This window comes from Hesperophylax consimilis, chromosome 13, assembly GCF_061612785.1.
Source record: "Hesperophylax consimilis isolate HC1 chromosome 13, BYU_Hcon_1.0, whole genome shotgun sequence".
Lineage (NCBI taxonomy): Eukaryota > Metazoa > Arthropoda > Insecta > Trichoptera > Limnephilidae > Hesperophylax > Hesperophylax consimilis.
The window spans coordinates 30,646,139-30,668,911 of record NC_142848.1 but is presented as its reverse complement, the minus strand read 5'-3'; the positions used below and the strand labels follow the sequence as shown (position 1 = coordinate 30,668,911).

General features: G+C 36.0%; 1 protein-coding gene across 4 annotated transcripts in view; it reads left to right on the top strand.

Annotated features, from left to right (window-relative positions):
• LOC149418764 (uncharacterized) overlaps positions 1 to 22,773 on the top strand; it is a 105,393-nt gene that overhangs the window by 75,808 nt on the left and 6,812 nt on the right. For 3 of the 4 annotated variants that reach the window (XM_089638654.1, XM_089638652.1, XM_089638653.1), the window contains 4 exons: positions 18,223 to 18,690; positions 20,409 to 20,545; positions 21,016 to 21,225; positions 21,724 to 21,921. In XM_089638654.1, the coding sequence (XP_089494780.1) occupies positions 18,348 to 18,690; positions 20,409 to 20,545; positions 21,016 to 21,225; positions 21,724 to 21,921 (888 nt within the window). In that variant the 5' untranslated portion in view covers positions 18,223 to 18,347. The remainder of the gene's footprint in view (positions 1 to 18,222; positions 18,691 to 20,408; positions 20,546 to 21,015; positions 21,226 to 21,723; positions 21,922 to 22,773) is intronic. The other variant, XM_089638655.1, reaches the window with a different exon arrangement.

The following is a 22,773-nucleotide window of genomic DNA, read 5'->3' as shown; positions in this document are numbered from 1 at the left end:
ATAATCAACGTTAAAGATGTTTGGAAACAGGAGAATCGAACGTTACTGAACAAATCACTTGGCTGATCGGAGCCTGATATAGATCGTTCGACAAGTTGGGAACAACGGCCGTTAATATCGTATTGACATAGGTCTTTATCGGTCGCCCTCTGGAGTCAAATTAATATGCGAAATCGAAAAGAACCAAAAAAAAAAATATCCTCTACAAAATATATTTTAGTGTTCACTCTTTATTATGCGCTATTTTTTTCTAGAGTATCGCTGCAGAGTTAAATTAGTGTTATTCCGTTCTTATGTCATATTTCCTCTTTATTAATTATCATCCTTCGTCTCAATCAATATTTCCACTCAGTTGCGTGGGAACAGCGATGTTTCGAAAATGCCGAACCACTCAGAGTGACCTCTGTTTAAGTCCAATCTTAATTTTCTTTTAGTTTTTCGGTTAATTCTTCCCACTCGACTTGCTCTACGTAAAACGACGTGCGAATAAATATCGCCCCTGTTAGTTGGAAATGGCTCTTTGTAAGAGTCCGCAAAATAGACAAAATATAAAAAAATAGAAAAATAGTCTCAAATCGAAGTAAGTGATATGCACCCGCGAATATTCGCCGATCTAATATATACTCCCCAAAATTTTGAATTCAGCAAGGTGATAGGTTGAGAGCGTCCGGCTTGAGAGGTCAAAGGGTCTTTCTCAACAAGTCTCCCGATCAAGCCCGCCACGCGGTAGGTGGGCAAACGTAACTGCCGCGAAGACCTAGACAACCTCACCCCATGAACGGGGGAACCCTGCTAAGTAGCCAAATGTAGCAAACCACTTGGGGTGACCCACGACAGGGATGTTGGTTATACAATTAATGGTTCCCGGGGCAGCGGTACCTATTGAAATCCAAAATTAAGTATAGAATGCGACGCCTAGTGGGCGGGACCATTAACAACAAACATTCAAGTCACTCTGTAGGTATAAATGTTAAAAATATATAATATGGAGCCTTTTCTTCGTTTTCCTCAGTTTTCTCGCGTGTCTTCTTAGCTTAACTGTGGTTCGTGTTACAGTTTTTTTGGTTGCGTACATGTTGTGTTTATTATTGCGTTTACCGTAAACCGAGCGCTATTTATCGAATTTATCAACGATTATAAAAGGCGGCGATAAGAGATGTCAGGTATCTGATAATCAGGAAAACCGATTACCGTCTGGAGTCATGCAACTTCGGAAAATGTTACTTTTATTTGCTTTGGGAAATCTAGTTACGCGTACAATGAAACGTTAAATAAAGCCTATTGTTCTACGGTGCTTTTGTATTAATTATTAGTATTATTACTCTTTAAAAGCCACGGCGAAGGGTATTGTGTTTTATAATATCTTATGTACCATCTTGTATTTCAATGCATAACGATAATAAATCTTCCCTTAACCCTTCAGGCTAATTTGTTCGCTTTTGGGAACAGCTCACACGGAGAAAAATGAGTAATTCTGATTTATTGAAAATCTCTTCAAATTATTAGTCATACTTTAAAAACGGGACTGTAAGCCTCTTCCTGATAAAAGCGTTGGTAAATTTTTAATAATGTCGGAACACGTGTTCATCCACATGCTTTGGTCTTAATAATATATCAGGACGAAATGCCAAAATGACTTTTATAAACACGTTTTTGGTCATCGTGACAAAACATTGGCATTTTAGAATACCTATCAATTAATTCATTAATGATTATTTTTTATAAGCAATAATTATTAGCCTGAAACACTCATCCACATTGAAAAATCTCCTGATAAAAGATACATGACGCCAACGGGACGTATCTTTTATCAGGAGATTTTTCAATGTGGATTAGTGTTTCAGGCTAATAATTATTGCTTATAAAAAATAATTGTTACCCTTTGTGCTATGCATAAAAAATCTTGTCTTAAACATTAGTTTACCAAAAAAATAATAATTCATTAATGGCCTACAATTCCGTTTTTAACAAGAATACCAATAATTTGTAGAAATTTTTAATAATTTACATATATTTTTTTATTGTGTTGTTTTTTCCGTGTGTATGGTCTCAAAATTGTCGTTGTCTCCCTTACTGTCATGGTTAGAAATATGATCTAAACGATGTTAGAAAGAGAAAACACCACGGTTTATATTCAGTTAACCACAGAAGAATTAAAAGGCACAAATTTATGAATCCAAAGGTTCCGACCACAATTTGAGCAGACAATGTCTTGAGCGTCTCCGACTTTTCCACCATTCCCTACTGTATAATGCTTATAATAATTTGTTATTCATTATGCTATGCACAAAAAAACCTTGTCTTATATATTAGGTTAGTAGCAGTTAAAGTATATCATACAGTGTATATCACAATGTTATTGTTAAAAATCCGGTATTGTGTTAAGTATTCCTTGGGCGTCCCCGACTACTTCTAGCATTCAAACCAATCTCTAAACACTCCTGCCACTAATAAGAACAAACTTTGAAATTTGCAGCGATATCGGTCTACTACTTTTCGTGTTTTGCGACCCAAACATATGCAGGCAGAATTTTTATGCGTTAAGAAGATAATAAAATTTGAAAGCGTATTTCTAAACCCTTTTCAGTATTTGGATGCGTTCAAAATATTATTATTCCATTTATTTGAATTTTATTGCAAGCGGAAATTATTTTATTCCGAAAGAATATGCCAGAAACAGAAAATCTGTATGGAAGAGAAAAATTTGTCGAGAGTAAGAATTTCTGAAATAGTAAAATTGCTCTTTATTCATGCTTATCCACGATGCATATTGAATCAGGTTACAGTAACGAGAGAATTAGATCAAACCAATCAATCAATCAAAACATACACACAAACACGAGTTAGATAAGAAATAGGGCACCTGTATATATTGGCACAGTTAAGCGCATTTTCCTTTTTCATTATTATTCATTTATGTACCTACCTAGCCAAAGAAAATATAAGCATCGTTCAATGAACATAAACCAAAAAATCAATATCTACAGTAATGTAATTTACAAAAATTTCAAATTTCAGTTACAATTGTAAATTTCAATACTATTTGTATCTAAACCAATGTTAAATGAAACAATTTATAAATATTTTTTTCAGAACAACTGTTCGTTATATTTATTACTTTATTTATAATGGAAAACCTCAAAGTTATAGCTAATTTCAAAAGTATAATAAATAGTTAGTTACAAAATTGTTTCCAATGTGTGTCAACGGTGTCCGGAAACTGGAAAACCCCAAAAAAAACTTTTTTTTTTAAACTTTTCGACACATTTTAAAATACAATAAACAGCTGATATTAACCACTAGCAACCGTTTAAAAAAAATATAACTTCGGACTCCATTTACTCGAAAAAGAAAACTCAATTCAAAAAAAGTTTTACCATAAAATCGACTCAAAATGACAGTTTCCCGCTTGTACTTACAGTTTCTGTACAACGTGTATACATGATGTTCGGGAGTAAAGTGCACAAAATTCGGGGGGTGATTCTCATGATAGTAGAAGCAAAAAGAAAAACAACTTTTTTTCTAAATTGCGTTGTTTTTTATCCTATACAAAAATATTTTTTCATGCAAACAATTCACCGTTTTACCTGAAAACTATCCTTGAACGTTGAAATTTCGATAAAAATTATTTACCTTTTTTACTTCTACCATCTTGTAGACCCACTTTCCGAAGTTTTGCACCTTACCTTCGGACACCCTGTATGTATCTACATAGGGTAACCGAAAGAAACTGAGTAATGCTAATTTATTTAATTCTATTATAAATAATAATTTAATATAAGAATCTCTTCAAATGATTGGTAATAGAGGTTGCTTTAATATTTGCGTAAGAAACGCCCCAAATTGTGACAAATAGGTCCCATTATTACAATATATTTGTGTACTTTACAAGATCAACACGACTCCCGTTCAGACTAAAACGATTCGCTCGATATCCCCCTGGGCGACACTTTTTATTCTCCATCGGGTGAAAAACGCCCTCAAAGGGAAGCGTTTTGCCGATGTGCAAGAAGTAAAACAAATAACCAAGGACATAAAAAGGCCTGGACAGAGCATCAGTGCGATTTTGAACGAACGCTATTGAAGCCAAATCTAGAGTGAGCGGATATTGCCTGCCAACCATCTTGTATGACTAACTTTTGATCTAATTTGCATGCGGTGCACAATAAACTATTATTATTTTATTTTTTTCTGTGGTTAATCCAGTTATAACGGTTTATGATTATTTGGGGATGTTTGATGAGACAAGAAATGGGAAACGTCACTAAAAAAAAGTGGGTTTTGGCATTTTCCATACGTCTTCACCCTCACCACGACTTCAAATTGTTCTCGAATTGCTCCATCCAGAACTTTTTAGGTCCACGTAAATAACGAGAGAATCCATAGACATCTATGGGAGAGTTACTAAAAGTCATCGATAAAGCAGTCCCAAAGAGAGGTCGTACGTGACGTCACCATTCTTGTATAGTATAATGGTACGTATACATTTGCGAACTTACACGCGAACCGAGCCACGAATAACGGGAAAGGAACGAAGCAACTGCTAGCGGCGTTTCGCGCCATTGTGGCTGCTTCGTCCCTTTCCCATAAGTTGAGGTTCAGTTCGGCTCGAGTATGTATACGTAGCATAAGACGTGTGAGATGGAAGCTTTTTATGTAAGCATTTTAGGATGATCGTCGATGATGTCACGTTCGACCTACTCTGGGACTGCTTTAAATAAGTGCTTTGTGTATTTACACTGTTGTGTATTGAAAAAAAAAACTAAGTGCATTGTCCTCCGTGGTAGAGTGGTTACGTTTAATCCTTGGCTACAAATCCGGATGTCACGGGTTCAAATCCCGACGTGCGCAAGTAAATAATATTTTTTTATTGGTCCATAATTTTTTTTTACACACATAATAAGTTTTTTTCAAGACAGTAATATTGATTTATATTTACACAAAATCTCCTGATGAAGTGCTCAGGAGAGGAATATACAGGGTTTTCCAATAAGAGGTGTTATTTTGAATAGCCCGCTATTTCGGTAGATGTTACTTTTGAAGCTGTCATTTTTTTACATTTGACAAGTAGAAACTACGCCATTAATGAAAATGGAACGATACACGCTTCAACAACGCATTGAAATTATTAAAATTCTCTTGAGTGAATCAAATGCAAATCATTTTGAGTGATGAGGCCCATTTCCACCTCGGTGGCTTCGTCAACAAGCAAAATTGTCGCATCTGGGGCTCGGAAAACCCAAGAGTTATTGTTGAAAAGCCTCTCTATCCTCAACGTGTGATTGTTTGGTGCGGTTTATGGTCCGGCGGAGTCATTGGACCTTACTTTTCGAAAATGGGGCTGGAGCAACAGTTACGGTGAATGGATTGCGCTATCGAGAGATGATTAATGATTTTTTATAGCCGGAATTGGATGGTATTGATCTGGACAGCGTTTGCTTTCAACAAGACGGCGCTACGTGCCACACAAGCAACGAAACATTGATATTTTACGATTGAATATCAAAATAACACCTCTTATTTGAAAACTCTATATTTTGAGATACTTAGCATATTTGCGTCAGTATATTTATTCCAGAGTGGTAGATACTTTCAGTATCGCCCTGGTGACAAATGGTTGAATTATTAACACGTGGAAAAAACAATTTTTCATTAATAAATTCCTGTTAGTTTTTTGCCACCCCGGGTAAGGGATCGAGGAAGAACCAGATATAGAGAACTTAATATTGAATGCTTTTGTTCGTGGGTTTTTAAGTTGGATCCCTCTCCCGCTTCCCGCTGATGATGTATTTATATAAGATTTATTATTCGTATGAAGTCATATATTATTATTCCATTTCCGCATTGAAGACCAAATGATACTAAATTATTGTTCTGCCATGCCACATTATTATCGTTTGTCGCGTGATTTAACAACCTTCAATTATTCCGCTGAAGGTCACAGCGTTCAATCTCTTCCAATGGCTGCTGGAGCGATCCTAATGGCTTCTTTTGTTGTACGCACCTCCTTTGTAAGGGGTACCGCTGATAAGTCCAGCATGACCACTCTTTCTGATACGCGCGTCGTTATGCGAAAGAGGGAGAGGTTACAAAGGAGCTCTCATCTCGGTATAATATGAATAATTATTATCATTATGATTGTTATTTTATTCGGACTGAAATTAGTCTTCGAGGTTACCTTTATTATGCTGGGTTTTTATACAGATTTTAGCTTTCTTGAAAATTGATCTTCTTTCCGATTTCACCCATTTTCCGAAATCAGTACCAATTTTGAAAGTGACTATTGAATTGAATTTTTATAGAATATATTATGATATAAGTAGGTACTTTATCGCGTGTCTGAATTCTTCCACAGCCAGTTCCAACATTGAAAATTACACTTAAATTCAAAGCAAATTTGAGTTCATTGAACGACAGTTGCGAAGGACGCACATACAAACGAAATTAGTGTTTTAAATGATTTGGCCAGAACTTAAAAAATTTTAGATTTCCGAAAATATTTAAAATTCTAATATTTAAAACTAAGGGCCAGTTGTTTCTCAAAGTTTGAACAAATCATCCAAATTCAAATTTAGTTTTCAAGTTCTGTAAAAGTTCCAGTCAAGTTCTGTTATTTTATATCTTTATTGGCCAGTTGTTTTAATAGAAAATATAACGGAACTTGAATTTTAACTTTGCAATTTGAATAATTGTTCAAATTCTGTGAAACAAACAACTGGCCCGGCATTTGAAAACAATCCAAAGAGTTCAATATAAATAATACGTAAACTAGTCGGGGAAACTTTTACTGTCGAAAGTTTAAGGGCAGGTTGTTTTATCGTATAGTCGTGGCTTACCCAAATTTAGCCTAGTAACTTTAGCCAAACTTCAAATTTCTAAACACAGGTTAAACATTCCTCAATAATAGTTGGACCTTTTTCCTCCAAGAGTTCGACAGTAATAAGTTCGATAGTAATATTCGTTCATCACTTTTAGAACTTGATGAAACAGAAGGGTACGTATGATTATTGCAGAGTGAATATTTCATAGCTATCTCTTGGCGCTTCCGAAAAACTCAACATCATCAAATTGGCGTTAAGCTTAAATAATATTTAAGCCTAAGACGAGAGAATACCCTAAAATAAAGCCAGAATCTTAACGACGTAAGTGAATCAGCCGTGCACAAAATATGCGATGCGCGGCTCTGGTGTATTAGACAGACTTGCGGTTGAATTTTCCCTATCAAATCTATAAAATAATGTGAGAATCTTAACGGCGTAAGTGATGAAGTCGTGTAAAAACAAAATTCGGCGCGCGGCCCGGCGTAATGGACGGACCTACGGTCGACTTTGCCCTAGCAGGTCTAGAAAATCGAACTTTCCGTGGGGGTTATTTTAATTATTTCTGATGAACGTATTACGAATATTTGAAATGTTTCTACAGGGATCCCTCGGGAAATTACTAATTAATCGTCTAGAAAAATAAAATCTGGTGCTTATTGCTAACTTTATATTGAAAAGCGTTTTACTTAAAATATTTGAATGGCAAGGTCCTGTTTTTATTAATCTTAAAAATAAATAACTTACATCCTTAGGGATCCCTCTAGAAACATTTGAGATTTTAGTAATACGTTCATCAGAAAATATTAAAATGTGAGCGTCGAGCAAACCCACATTATTAGAGTCTTATGTCGCCTTAAGCTAAATTAAGAATTTTGGATAAACACACCTAAAAGATGAAACAACCCGGCCTTCGTCTCGGAACTCTTACTATACCTAGTAGCTAGTGAGCTTATTGGCGATGCCATAAGTAGTAATGCAAAATCATGTGTTTTTGGTCTTAAAATCTGGTCGCCTAGAAATGTTTCAGATGCTTTAATTAAATACTGCGAGTAGAATACATCTTGGCCTTTAAAATAATCGAGTATTTTTTAGATAAATCTTTTTATAAGCCCAGAAAAAAATAATGTATAAGGCCTATGAAAACTGCTTTAAAGTTCAAAATCTCCTACTTACGAACCCATTTCGGTTATGATTTTATTGTATAATGTGGAAAATTAAGTTATTTATAAAATGATCGAAAAAAAATTCAATATTTATGCCTGAACATCCACAAAATAAAATAAAAGGCACTTTTTGGCCATGTTTTTTTCTTGCATAAATCAAAACAGGCGGATGGTGTTGAGCGGGAATTTAAACCTTATCGCCATCTACGTAAGGGTTGTTATTGATAGCGGCTCAATTTAAAATATTACACGAAGTAGTGCATCGCCTTAACCGGAACCATTTTTTATTGCTAAGTTGTGCAAAATCATCAATTTTATACCCAAGACTTAACATTTGAGGTCAAGTTTATCATCGGTACACAATACTGTATGGTAATAATATGAACAAAAGAAATAATAATACTCGTTTATGGCTTATCGATGTTTACCGAAATATTTTGTTTCAATAATGTGAAATTTTATTTCATTCGTTTTCAGTTATTGGGCATTACTACAAATATAATTTTATTTCAGTGTTTGATGTTACTTCAGTAGTTTTCAGTTATTGGGCATTAATAATAATAATAATATTTGGCTAATGTATATAGCGCCGTTTTCGTGAGAAATCACCTCAAGGGCGCTGTACAAATATAATTCTTAAATAGTTAATACTAGAACTACTGACTTAAAACTAGTGACTTACATCTAAGACTTACGACTAAGGTCTATAACTACTGTCTTAATGACATATATATTTACATATGTAGAAACTTACAACTAACACTAACAATCTAATTTTACTTCCGTCAAAAGAAGAAGGAAGTTCTATTACATTAGGGTGTTTTTATAATTTGTTTTTATTCTTAGCTGGATATATATGTATTTTAAATGAATGAATGAAATTAATCGTCGATCTTGAACGCATTTAGATGATTCATCTGCCAACAATGAAACCGATTGACTTGTTATGTTCCCGCTGATATTGTCCATTGTCCATTGGTAGGCAAGTCAATAGCATTTTGACTTTTATCATAAGTTACTACAAATATAATTTTATTTCAGTCGTTTTCAGTTATTGGGCATTACTACAAATATAATTTTTCCACGTAAAAATATTCTGAAAATATGTCGAACCAATAAGATGTATTGTTTCCACAGGCATCACATGTTCTGTCTGACATGGGAATATCCTTGCCCGCTGCGAGTATCGAACTCGATCCGTCCGACTGTTAGAAGCGCTTCCTATTTATCTGCCGATATTTTATTTTTTTTATTTTTTATTTTATTTTATTTTATTTTATATCAGTTATCTGCCGTCTCATTATTAACTTTGGACAATCGATCGATTAAATACCTGATTAATAGTGATTAGTGATGATGTTACATTTAGACTAGCGACAATAATTGATAATTTTTTTTTTTTTTTTTTATAGTGAATACCTCACAAGAGTCCCAACTGCTCCCGTCTGGAGCCAGTGAGACTATGGCATCCCCAATTGGGGGATGTTGTGAGGCTGAAGGTAAGTGGGGAAGGGGAAGAGGAAGGTGGGGAAGTACCTGGCTATTCAGATCTAGTCACTAAACACGGCTAAAGCCATTTGGAGGAACGTTTCAATTCTGAATGGTGGTCTTACACCAGGGCGATACTGGTAGTATCTTCCACTCTGGAACGTGCCGCAAATATACTATATATTATTTTAATTAATTAATTGTGAAATAACACAAATTAATCAAATAAAATTTATTTGCGCACGCCGGGTTCGAACCCGCGACCTTCGGAATGGCAGTCCAATGCGTTACCACTGGACTATGCCGGCCGTCAAATAATCGAATAAGATGAACAGGTAGTTCCCCATTTACGCATACCTAATCGATCAGAGGCTTCAATTACACTCGACTGAATTTTATTCTGTGCACTTAAATTATTATAAATGGAAAAAGGGGTCTACGTTTGTTACAATTTAAAGGTATCAGTTTCACAAAACTCCAAAAATTCTCGTTTCAAATTTTATACAAGTTTTTTTTTGTTTTTTTTTTGTTTTGGAAGTTCAATCATTATTTTGTAATCTTTAGTAATTGAATACAATATTAGCGACTCTCAAACGAAAATTTTAAATAGAAAATCAGAAAAAGATTCGGTCGCATCTAGGACATGAATCTAGGACCTCGGCCTTACCGGGGCTTTGCTCTACCACTGAGCTAATTAGACCATACCCCTTCGGCCAAATTTAACTCATCATACTTCGACTAAGAACTACCAACATTATCTTAATTTTCTTAACTCTTGACAGGCCAAGATGCCAAACAAAACGTCTGTAACCAAGCGGGTCTTCCGACGAGTCCATGCATTTTTCTATCTTATGGGCTTTTAAACTATAGAAATCCCAATTATTAATGGTAACTTATGTATTTGCGCAGAAATACGTAAAATACTAAAATTATATGTCAAGTATTTAAGCTAATATAATGAGGATAGTAATTTTGGGTACTACCTACTCCCCCACTTGGCTGGGGGATAGTTAACGCATATTTTAATGCTGATTATCTTTATGTATGATTGTAAGATTCTTGCCGAACTGAATGCAATCTTTTCCTTGATGTGACCGAATCTTTTTCTAATCTTTCTGTTTCGAATTTTCGTTTGAGAGTCGCTAATATTCTCTTGATTTTACTCGGAGAAAAATGAGTGAGGTTGATTTATTGAAATCCTTTTAAAAACGTGATTCCATTTCGCAACAAAATATTAGTCTAGAAAATACAAGTTAAGCAGTATAAAGGGCAAACGAAAGGCAATTGAAAAATATAAAAATACGTTTCATGACGAATGGAAATGTGTTGAACAGTTGAACACACGAACGCCAAAATGTGTCGCCTTATAAATATCAATATTTGCTTTCTAATAAAAGGTAGAATTGAATTTTCTCCTTTTCAGTTTACGAATAACAATACGAACAGGCATGTTTGACTCAGTAAACAATATACCGTCAATCATCCGCAAAAGTCACCACAAGAAAAACCTTATTTTTATTTTATGTACAATTGCGGTAGGTACAGTCTGAAAAGTATAGTGTAGAAAATAAATAAATAAATAGATAATAAATAGACCAAGATTGTTGAACTTTAAAGAATGTATGTTAATAAAGTTATATGGTCCAGATGCATATTTTTCACATTTTTATTATAAGGTATTTGAACGTTCAAATATGTTTTTAACGCTTTGTAAGCACAATGCATAGAAAGTTTTTTTTGTATTTTACAAATGTTATAAGCCCTTTATTTGATGTCAAAATAAAATGAAAAAATAAACTATGTGGAAGAAATAGAATATTTCTTTAAGGGGAAGCTACAAGCCAAAAATGTGTATATTCTAGGCATTGATGATATAACTCAATGATTCTAGGCATTAAAATCGCTTGACAAACGGAGTCTAGAAACGTTCTATTTCAAGCACAAAACTGTTTTTTTTAAAATTTATTTTGTTAATAATTTTATAAGAAAGTAAAAAAGTTAATCAAGTGAAACTGTCTCAGATAATCTTGGCCATAGTAGTGTATTTTTTTTAAAGAATTTTTTTTTTTTTTTAGTTGTTTAGATTAAAAAACTTTATTGAGTAATTTATTATTTTATTTGTATTCTCAAAAGAATGTATTCTCAAGGGAAACGATAGGAAAACCCTCAATTTATCTGAAGCATATTTGTTGATATTCATAATGTACACCAATTCCTTATAAAGATTAATAAAAATAGTGATTTAGCATTAAGCTTCGCCTTAAGAGGACCAGCTACGCGGCCTTTATCATACAAAACTTAAATTTGGATTTGAGGGCAAAATACCCAACCAAAATATATAATATTGTGTTTTAAATTATGATATATTGGCCAAGAATTAAATTTTGCGTGATTTAAAAGGTAATTTGATTTAATTTTTTGTGAGTTAATTATAAATTATTAAAAAATATTTTTTCCTTACTTACTGTTTTAAAATAATAAACAAATAAAACATCTTAATAAAACCGGTTTTTTTGGTAGAAAATTTAATCTATATATAAGTCAAATTTGTGTTCCAACGTAAATCGGTTGTTTGCGATCTAAATTTAAGCCCATGAAAAAGCCTTTTTTCATGATTTTTATTTTATATTATTTCATCGTATTTATACAATAAATAAAGCAAAATTACTTTTTAAATAACTAACATTATCTCGCAAATGATTGCCAACGTTGCTACTAATCCATTTTACCATTAATTTCCATTTTCAAACGGTTTGTTCTATTTAAAAAAAATCGTAGAACATATCAGTCGTATTCTTGTAAAATTTGGGTGGTAAGCATAAGCTGAATGTAATACATATAATATTGTGTCAAAATCGGTGTTGCCATAATAATTTTTAAAAATACCTACCATTTTATTGAATTTGTACATTTTTTTGTCAAACTGTGCCTACCTTATTTTTGTTGGCGGAATTTTTCTGCCTCCCGGAATTTCGTGTATGGAAATGAATGTGCCGCATTTATGTAATGCGAGTCCACCCGTCACCAGTCACCGCCGCTCGTGATCTTATGTAAATGGGTAGGTACTAGGTAGCTACTAGCTACTACCTACACACCTTGTCTTTTTTTTTCATTTGTCTCCTAAATAAGCGTGTATTCGGAATGGGATATTTAAATTATTAGATTCTTATTTTCTGCGTGTTCTATCACCGCTGCAGGGTGTCTTGATATTGGAAACTCGGAATAATTAGGATTATCATTTTCAAAATTTTAAAGAATGGTTGCTTTATTTATTTACAATCCATACCACAGGGTTTTCCAATAAGAGGTGTTATTTTGAATAGCCCGCTATTTCGGTAGATGTTACTTTTGAAGCTGTCATTTTTTGATATTTGACCAGTAGAAACTACGCCATTAATAAAAATGGAACGATACACGCTTCAACAACGTATTGAAATTATTAAAATTCACTTGAGTGAATCAAATGCAAATCATTTTGAGTGATGAGGCCCATTTCCACCTCGGTGGCTTCGTCAACAAGCGAAATTGTCGCATCTTGACTCGTGCAGAAACGGGCGGTCCGTTTGATAGATTCCCCAATCTTAACAAACGGACTGCAATCTTTAGAGCACAGGCGTCAGGTAGGTATGCTGTCCTTGTTCTATCGGTATTACAATGGAAGATGCTCTGAGGAACTAGCGTTATTGATCCCTTCGGCACCGGTGCGTAGTCGGGATACACGCCAAACGCGCGCCCAACATTTGTACACAGTTGACATTTGTCACATGAGAACGGGTCGCTTCTACGATTCGTTCTTAAGTTCAACAGCTCGGCTGTGGAACGAACTGCCGGCCTCTGTGTTTCCTCCCTCCTACAACATGGGACTCTTCAAGACCCATGTTCACTCCTTCCTCTCCACAAAAAGACCCTCCACACAGCATCCCCAAAGATGGCATAGGCCCTGAGGGAAATTATTTTCTTCAGGGCCTCCTGTGTGGATTTAATATAAAAAAACAATCTGGGGCTCGGAAAACCCAAGAGTTATTGTTGAAAAGCCTCTCGATCCTCAACGTGTGACTGTTTGGTGCGGTTTATGGTCCGGCGGAGTCATTGAAACTTACCTTTTCGAAAATGAGGCTGGAGCAACAGTTACGGTGAATGGATTGCGCTATCGAGAGATGATTAATATTTTTTATGGCCGGAATTGGATGGTATTGATCTGGACAACGTTTATTTTCAACAAGACGGCGCTACGTGCCACACAAGCAACGAAACTATTGATCATTTACGATTGAATATCAAAATAACACCTCTTATTGGAAAACCCTGTATAACATATATGCGGGCGTATTTATTTATTAATAAATCAATTGAAATGGAATTTTATGTGGAATTTCAATTTGGGAGGCGGGTTTGGGTACCGCCGACCCGGGAACCATTTATTGGATAACCAACACCTCTGCAATAGGTCGCCGCAAGTGGTTTACTACGTTTGGTGAATTAGCAGGGGTGCCCGGGTTCATCGGGTGTGGTGTGTTCGGGATGCGCCTTTCCACCACCTGTGTGGCGTGCCAGATCGGGAGAGGCTGGTTTGGGGAGACCCTTTCACCTCTCCAGCTGGTCTCTCTTGACCCATCGCCTTGCGCCGCAGAACACTGATCCCTAGATTCACACCTACTACCCACCCCTCATACCCTTTTCCTTCCCAAAACTACCTTACCTTAAAAATTCCCTCCTCACAGCTTCCCAAAAGATGTCATAGGCCCTGAGGGAAATTATTTTCCTCAGGACCTCCTTTGTGGTGTTAATGTAAAAAAAAGATACACGTTACATAGCTAGAAAATAACTTTAAACTGAATTTATATTGTTAAATTTGCCTAAAAAAACTCTTAACCGTTCTGCTAAGATTTAACGAGGCTTTATGATAATAAATGGTGTTAGTTGATATTTAAAATTTTACGGATGTCGCCCGAAATTAGGAAGATATACAAATTTTCACAATATTGTCAAATGAAAATATAATTATCTGAGGATAGCGAAGTCCTGTTTTACTCGACCGTTTTGCATTTCTTCTGTCTGTAAATTTGTTTGTTCGTTCCGTTTCCGGTTCAAAGATGTGGCCGTTTTAATGGTTCAGTAAAGATTTTTTTTTTCAAAGCAAGACTAACATTCCCGGGTTTACGAACCTGACATGAAAACTAGTACCACCTTTTTTATCGGTAAAACATTTTTAGCATATTATATCACCTGTTATGGCGTTAACGGTATTTTTCGCGTTTTATCGAACTTATAATTATTTATTCATTAAAATCAGTTTCTAGCATTTCCAAATGTTTGGAATTTTTCACAAACACACTAGTAATCGACATTCATTTCGATTACTTAGGATGGGTTGTTTCAAAGAATTTGAACAATTCATCAAATTTCGATGTTGATTTTCAAGTTCTGTGAATCTTCTACTCAAGTTTTGTTATTACATCTTTATTGGTCAGTTGTTGCACAAAACTGAAATAGTTGGTGAAATATTATATTATTTTTTTTTTTTTTTTTTTTTATTATTGAACATTATAAATGATAACAATATGCAGACTTATAAATAATTTGTTCATTATTATTCTATTTCTCCATAAGTTGAGCTCCAGGAGCTCGTGTTTATGGGAGGAGTCTTTACATTTAGTTCTAATGATTTTTTAAACAATAATCAAAAACTTTTGAAATAAATACAAACATAATATTAACATAGGTACACAAATTAGAAAATTGTTTTTTTAAAGATAATTAAAATAATTCATCTTTTTACAGATTAAGTAAGCGTGAGGAAAAGTATTTAATATAATAATAACAGAACTTAAATAGAAACTTCACAAAACTTTTAAAATCAACTTGAAATATTTTGTTGTTTGTTTTTGGGGTGTTATGCCGTGTTGCGCTAACTCCTTCTTTAGCCGACGTTTCGGACAGCGTTGCAGTGTCCATCATCAGGGCAGATCCGGTAGATCCGAAGATGTGGATCCGAAATTTGAACAATTCATCAAATTTCAACGTTCATTTTCGTGTTCTGTGAAAGTCCTATTCAAGTTCTGTTATTTTATCATTATAGGCTAGTTTCTTGAAAGAACTGAAATAATAACAGAACTTGAAAAAATCTTTCACATAACTCAAAACTTAACTTTGAAATTTGAACAATTCTTCAAATTTCAAAGTTCCGTGAAGGTCCTATTCAAGTTCTATTATTATATAATCATTGGCCAGTTGTTTCAAAAAATTGAAAACACAACAGATCTTGAATTGAACCTCCATGGAATTAGAAATTTGACGAATTGTTCAAATTCTGTAAAACAATCCGTCCTTACGATGGGATGGGTTCTCTGAATGTCTTTTTAAAGTTATGTTATTATATCATCATAGGCCAGTTACTTGACAGAACTGAAATACTAACAGAACTTCAAAATTAACTTGAAATTTGAAGAATTGTTCAAATTCCCTGAAACAACCCGTCATCATACTTACTTACATTAATGAACTCATTCTTCGTACGTAATATAATATCTATATTTTTCCTTTTAATGGTTTTTCTTTCTCATCTTGTAGCTGAAATATTTGACATATCTAATAAGAAATCAATAACCACCTCTAGTCGCATTTTAAGTCAGCGCAATGTTGTATTGCATTCAATGTGTTTATCTCATATTAATTATATTATCAGACAGTGTTTACAAAGGTGTTGTAGATAAAAGCGTCACAATCACTAAGGACGTGTTGTTTCACAAAATTTTAACAATTCATCATCAAATTTCAAGTTAATAATGTATTTTGGTATTTTGTAGGTAGATAGATAACTGCTGATTAATTATTATAATATTATACTTATTTTGTATTTGGTCCGTGCGAAGAATGCATTTACCTGACTACATACCAATATAATATATCTACGTACTTGCTTACTTGCGTACGTGGTCTTCGTGTTCGTGGTGGGGTGCTGTTTAAATAGATTACATGACAATTAAAGAAATATCCCTATACGTCATTACACATTATAATTCCTATATATCACGCTATACATTATAATACCTACTCACATCTGATTTTAAGATAGATAAGGACCCACCTAAGTATATACATGCAGTGGGTGGCCAAATTATTAGTTACACTACAGTTTTTTTTCTTATTAATTAATCAACAACTTTGAATGTATAAATAAATTTATTGATAATTTTATTTCTTCATATGAAGCGGTTACTTTGTGATGTGACATTATAATTTGAAATTAAACAATAACTTTGTAAACATCACTTATAGGTAAATACTTAATGCCGACCGGGTTTCGCTACAACCGTAGCTTCATAAGGGCGGTGCAGTATAATACAGATAATTTTATTACTTAAATCGATAGGAAAAATCTTTATTAAGTCAGATTATTGGAAAATGAGGAGGATTACGTTAATAATTACGCTTCGACATGAACGAAAAATTCGTGACATTTGCTTAGAAAATGAGAGAAAATTTACGAAGGAGTTACGAAGCCGATTATTTCTGCTAGAACAACTAGGCGTCGTCTTGTAGAAATGGATTTCATACGCTACGAAACCACAACTGACTCTAGCCATGGAGTTGAAACGTTGGCATGGGCTAAACTAAAGATAATGGATAACAATACATTGTATTTTATTATCTTTGGGCTAAGCTAAAAACATTGATGCATTCCGGTTAAAGTCTGGCAACTTACCAGACTTGAACCCGACCGAGAACTTATGGGAGCTTCTGAAACGAAAAATATCAAAAAAAATACAACAAACAAACAAAATCTTTAAGATAGATAAGAAATTGGCATTAGGGTGAAGAATTATAAAAAAATGTTAAAAATTCAGAGCATACCTAAAAGTGAGCAAACGTCAAAGAAATTTCTAGTTAATATTGAGAGATTTAAAAAAAATGATGGTGGTTTTTTCTCAAGTACGTATTATTTAAAACAAAATAAGTATTTTTATTGTGTAAGAAATACATAATATACCTAAAAAGATTTAAAAATAAATTAAAACAAACCGATAATAATGAGATTTTTTCTTGTGTAGTTTATAATTTGGCCACCCACTGTAGGTATAGGTACTTCATCTTATCTGTACAACAACCAACTATATCTATATGGATTGTACATTATATAAACTTGGTTAATATGAAATTTGATTTCCAGTAAACACTTTGTTTAAAACCACTATTTTTCCACCGTCGCGTGTCGACCCGTTTCGGAAGAACCTGTGTATTTTAAAATAAAATATACAAATTGTAACAGCTCGTATCCGAAGTATTTTCATCGGCGATTTCTATATTTGAAGTAAAAAAAATGTAGGTGTTATTTGGCTTTCCGATGAATTTTTTCAAACTTTCAAATAAAATATTCCTCACTCATCGCAACCGAGTAGTTGGGTACAGCCTAGCTGGTCACGTGATGCATTCTGTCTCGTTCTACCAGCACGGTAACAGACGAGACAGAGCGCGCATCACGTGAACCCCTCGCGACGTGTGGCAGAATGCACAGGGGCGCAGTGTGATGATAGATGTTTGTTTTTAATTTAAAAAAATATCATCGGACAGCAAAATGGCATTTAAATCTTTTACTCCAAATATGCTCAAGAATCGCATACACCTGTTCATTGTAAAATGTAAACTGTCAAATTTCACCCGGGCAAGCCATAAGTAATGAATAAATTGAAGTGTACCTATAGTTTTACCCGTCTAATAATGTATTTTTATATGATATGTGATGTGTTTAGTTGTCTCCCACCGAAAGTGATGCTAGTTTATCAAGTGGTTGAATGAAGGCGAAGACGACACTTTAGTTTTATGAGTAAGTAGTGTGATAAGTGAGGGTTCAGTAGGAGCAGGAGCAGAGTGAGGAATGACAGCGCAGGCGGGCGGGGGCGGGGTGGGCGCGCCCCTCCGCTCCGGCAAGAAGATGCGCAAGCGGCGCGAGCTGGACGCGCTGGTGGGGTACGCGTCCGGGGGGCGGCGCGCGGCCCCGCTGCTCATCGCGGGCTCCAGCGACGACCGCGACGAGCCCGCCCCTCCGCCGTGGCTGGCCCGCCGGGGGCGCAGGCCGTCCCGGGGGCCCTGCGCGCCGGCAGCACGCGCGTGCGCCGCGCTGCTGCTCTGTGCGTGCGCCACGGCTACTGCTACGGTCGTCTGGCTCTTCATCGACGTGCGCGAGCAGATCACTTCTCTGCGTTCGGAGATGGAGCTAGGTTCGTGGTTACTACGTGTAAAAAATCTTTGAGGATCTACATGACTTCAAATCCGAATTTTCTAAATTATTCTTTTCAACCTTTTCAGCAAAAGTTTCTGTTCCCTTATTATACACGGTGTCCGGAAACTCGTACAACCAGGAAAGTGGTGAATCTACATCACATAGAGAACCCCAAAAAACTACTTTTTAGATCTGAGCATTTCGTTTTTTTTTTAAATTTTATTTCCTTTATTTTTCGGCAGTTACAGGGTTAAAAAAACTTTTGGATATGGGCCCACACTTCAACTAATAACAAATACAGCTCATATTAACCCTCAAGCGACCGATTTTTTCAAATTTGACAAAAAAATTCCAACATCGGACTAGATTACTAGATTGCTCAAATCAAAAAAGTTACTCCACCAAACCGACTCCAAATACGATGTACAGGGTTTTCCAATAAGAGGTGTTATTTTGAATAGCCCGCTATTTCGGTAGATGTTACTTTTGAAGCTGTCATTTTTTGACATTTGACAAGTAGAAACTACGCCATTAATAAAAATGGAACGATACACGCTTCAACAACGCATTGAAATTATTAAAGTTCACTTGAGTGAATCAAATGCAAATCATCTTGAGTGATGAGGCCCATATCCACCTCGGTGGCTTCGTCAACAAGCAAAATTGTCGCATCTGGGGCTCGGAAAACCCAAGAGTTATTGTTGAAAAGCCTCTCTATCCTCAACGTGTGACTGTTTGGTGCGGTTTATGGTCCGGCGGAGTCTTTGGACCTTACTTTTTCGAAAATAAGGCTGGAGCAACAGTTACGGTGAATGGTTTGCGCCATCGAGAGATGATTAATGATTTTTTATAGCCGGAATTGGATGGTATTGATCTGGACAGCGTTTGCTTTCAACAAGACGGCGCTACGTGCCACACAAGCAACGAAACATTGATCTTTTACGATTGAATATCAAAATAACACCTCTTATTTGAAAACTCTGTAGATTGACCAGTTTCCTGCTTGTACTGTGGGTTTGAGAACATTGCGTATATACTTGTGGTAGATCTGAATTAAGATTCCTTTTGTAGTTTCTTATTGTTTGCACTTTTCACGAAACCGTAAAATTTTGGCAGCTCTCTCTTTTTCGCAGGCATTTGTTTATGCATATATTGGTTGTTACCCACTGGAGAGTTCTGCTATATAATCAATTTTAGCCTTGAGTGCTCGGAAAGTGTTAGATTTGGAAATTTCCCGCCCTCTTTTAAATAATTATATCTTCGAATTTTAATATGGATATTATAAAGTGTTTATATAGCTAGAGAGCCATTGAATGGACCTACATTTGATCGTCTATCGCATATTTTTAGGATTCGTGAAAAAATATTTTAAAATCGTTAAATTTATAATGCTTCAATGCTTGAGTTGATAAGCACTGATCAATGATTTGTAAGAAAAAATATTTCAATCTTTTCGTATCATGGAATGTCAATAGCAAAATTAAGTCGAAAGAGATGCGAGACATCTTTTGTTAGAGTGTGAAACTACAAAGTTAGCTTTATGATTAATCGAAGATTTCAATGCGCTGGAGCTTACGAAATAATTCCAATGTTTTAAAATATCGTCAAATTGCCCACAGTTTGGATAGCGTGAGCTCGCGGGCGTTTGCAAATTGGCCAAAATGTGGCCAAATAAGGTCTATTGACTATGATGTTGTTATTTTGTTTCCTCCATAGTGTCCATGGGCAGTCAGAGCGTTGGAGACGCCCTGCAGAGATGTCACTCGGCTGCCAAGGAGCTTCTGCATAACCACACGGAGATGGCGGCTCGCCTGGACCATTTGGTGCTGCGGACAGATAATCTCACTGCGCAGGTTGGTTTTCTCTACTATTTCAAAGACATCCAAATTAATAGACTTGTTTAACGTAAAATCTGGGTATCATTTCAACGAGATGGAGGCAAACCATTTGACCATATTTTTATCACAAGGAGGGTTCGAGGATGCTTTGAATAAACTACGTCGTCGTCACTCAGTCACTCGTCGTCAGTTGTACGTTGACTGGCGAAGAGCGCACATTGAAATAACCTGACCCTGTGCAGAAAAGTGAAGTTTACTAAAGTAAGGCAATGGTTTGCAGCGCAGTCCATTGCGGGGCTTTACTGTGTAGGGTCTGAATATTCGTTTTTAACCGAACCATCTATAAATCGAGTTGTGTAGTTCAATTTCTCGATTGCTTAAGCCCCCCATCACAATATGCAATATTTCCACTTAGTGAAGAGGTGGTAGGAGATTTTCAATCTTTCACCTTTATTTTGGATCGTAAAATGTATCTTGTGTTCCAGGTGAAGGTGCTGAGCTCCGGCCTATCGGAGGTGACCCAGCAGGTAGCAGGCGCCCCGGAGCTGGTGTCAGTGCCACTGCAGCTGACAGATCTGCAGGCCAACGTAGCGCGCTTCGGCTCACAGCTCAAGGACATGGACTCCACGGTGGGGGCGCTCAAGACGCAGGCCAACGCCCAGGACGACTGCAAGAAGAATATCACCGTGCTAGAGGTGAGGCATTCCAACATTCTGTTTATAATACGGCTTCATCAGACGGCTGTTCCCTGATAATCTGTAGACGATTCCAGAAGGTCTAAATACTTCAGTTTTTTTTAATAAGTTACTCAGGAAGCGAGGGTAGTAGTCAACAATGAAGTTCTAATACCAAACCGATGAATGGCAGTGAAGCATGGAGCTGGAAGAGGAAGTATGAAAGTAGACTGAATGCGGTAGAATGAGACTCCAGTAATAAAACCATCAGTCTGAAAAAATATGAAGCAAGTACATATGTGATTACCAATCAAATGGCCGAGCATACCCAGGAGAAAGTCAGTAGGATAGAGCCAAGGGTAGTAGCCATACTCCCTCAGGTAGAGAAATCTCAGAAATTTCTTCTGAACTTTCTCCAACACGAGGGAATACTTCACCTCCAAACCACCGACTCAACCTCAGGCCTACTCCTTACCAATGCGTTGTACAGTATCATGAGAACCCGTATGTCTTCCGCAGTCTCAAGTGTCGCAGCTGTGGAACCGCAGCCTGGGTGCGGAGCAGCAGCACAGCAGCCTGCAGGAACTGGGCCCCCTGCGCAAGCAGCAGGCCGACCTGCAGGCTTCCTTCCTGCAGCTCTCCAGCAACGTGTCGCTGGTCAACTCCACCCTCACCTCCATGATCAGTTGGGCCACTCAGGATTATGACAAGGATCACGTGAGTTTCAAATTTTCTGATACATAAATCTGAACATGGTCTCGCTCTTTGCTCAAATAATGAGAAAACCACTGAAATCTCCATCTTTTACATTTCAAGCAACAACACATCTCTGGAACAAGTTGCCCTTTGACATACAAAGTGTTCTTTCCGAGTCATGAGTTATGGAGTTTTGAAATATACATTTATTTTTTTAAATTTTGTTAAAATTTTCAATAAATAATTGAGACTTGGACGAAGGCGGGTTGTAAGTTACAACCAGTGGCGGCTCGTGAGTTTTTAGTGTACTGAGGTTGATATAACATACAACATTATTGATGCTGTTGTAGCCGAAAACGATTTGTTTTTGATTTAAGATTTTGACAAAAGTATTTTTGCTATTTGTTTTTGGGGTGTTATGCCGTGTTGCGCTAACTCCTTCTTTAGCCAACGTTTCAGACAGCATTGCAGTGTCCATCATCAGGGCAGATGTGTTATCAGATGTGGCAGATGACAGATAACACATCTGCCCTGATGATGGACACTGCAATGCTGTCCGAAACGTTGGCTAAAGAAGGGGTTAGCGCAACACAGCATAACACCCCAAAAACAAATAACAAAAAAAAAAAGATTTGTTTTTGTTTTACCAAAATCGTTTTTGTATAAGTATTTTCGGCTAGCCACCAAACTGAAAAATCTTAACATTTTTGTATATTTTCGGCTACATCAACAAACTCATACCTAACAATTTTAGTGTGCCAGAATACTATAGAGTAAAAACTAAAGTCATGAGCTATACCACTGGTTGTAAGTGGTATTTGTATTATAGTATTATGACTTGTAAGTGTTGCATTATCTGTGAGTGGTATATTT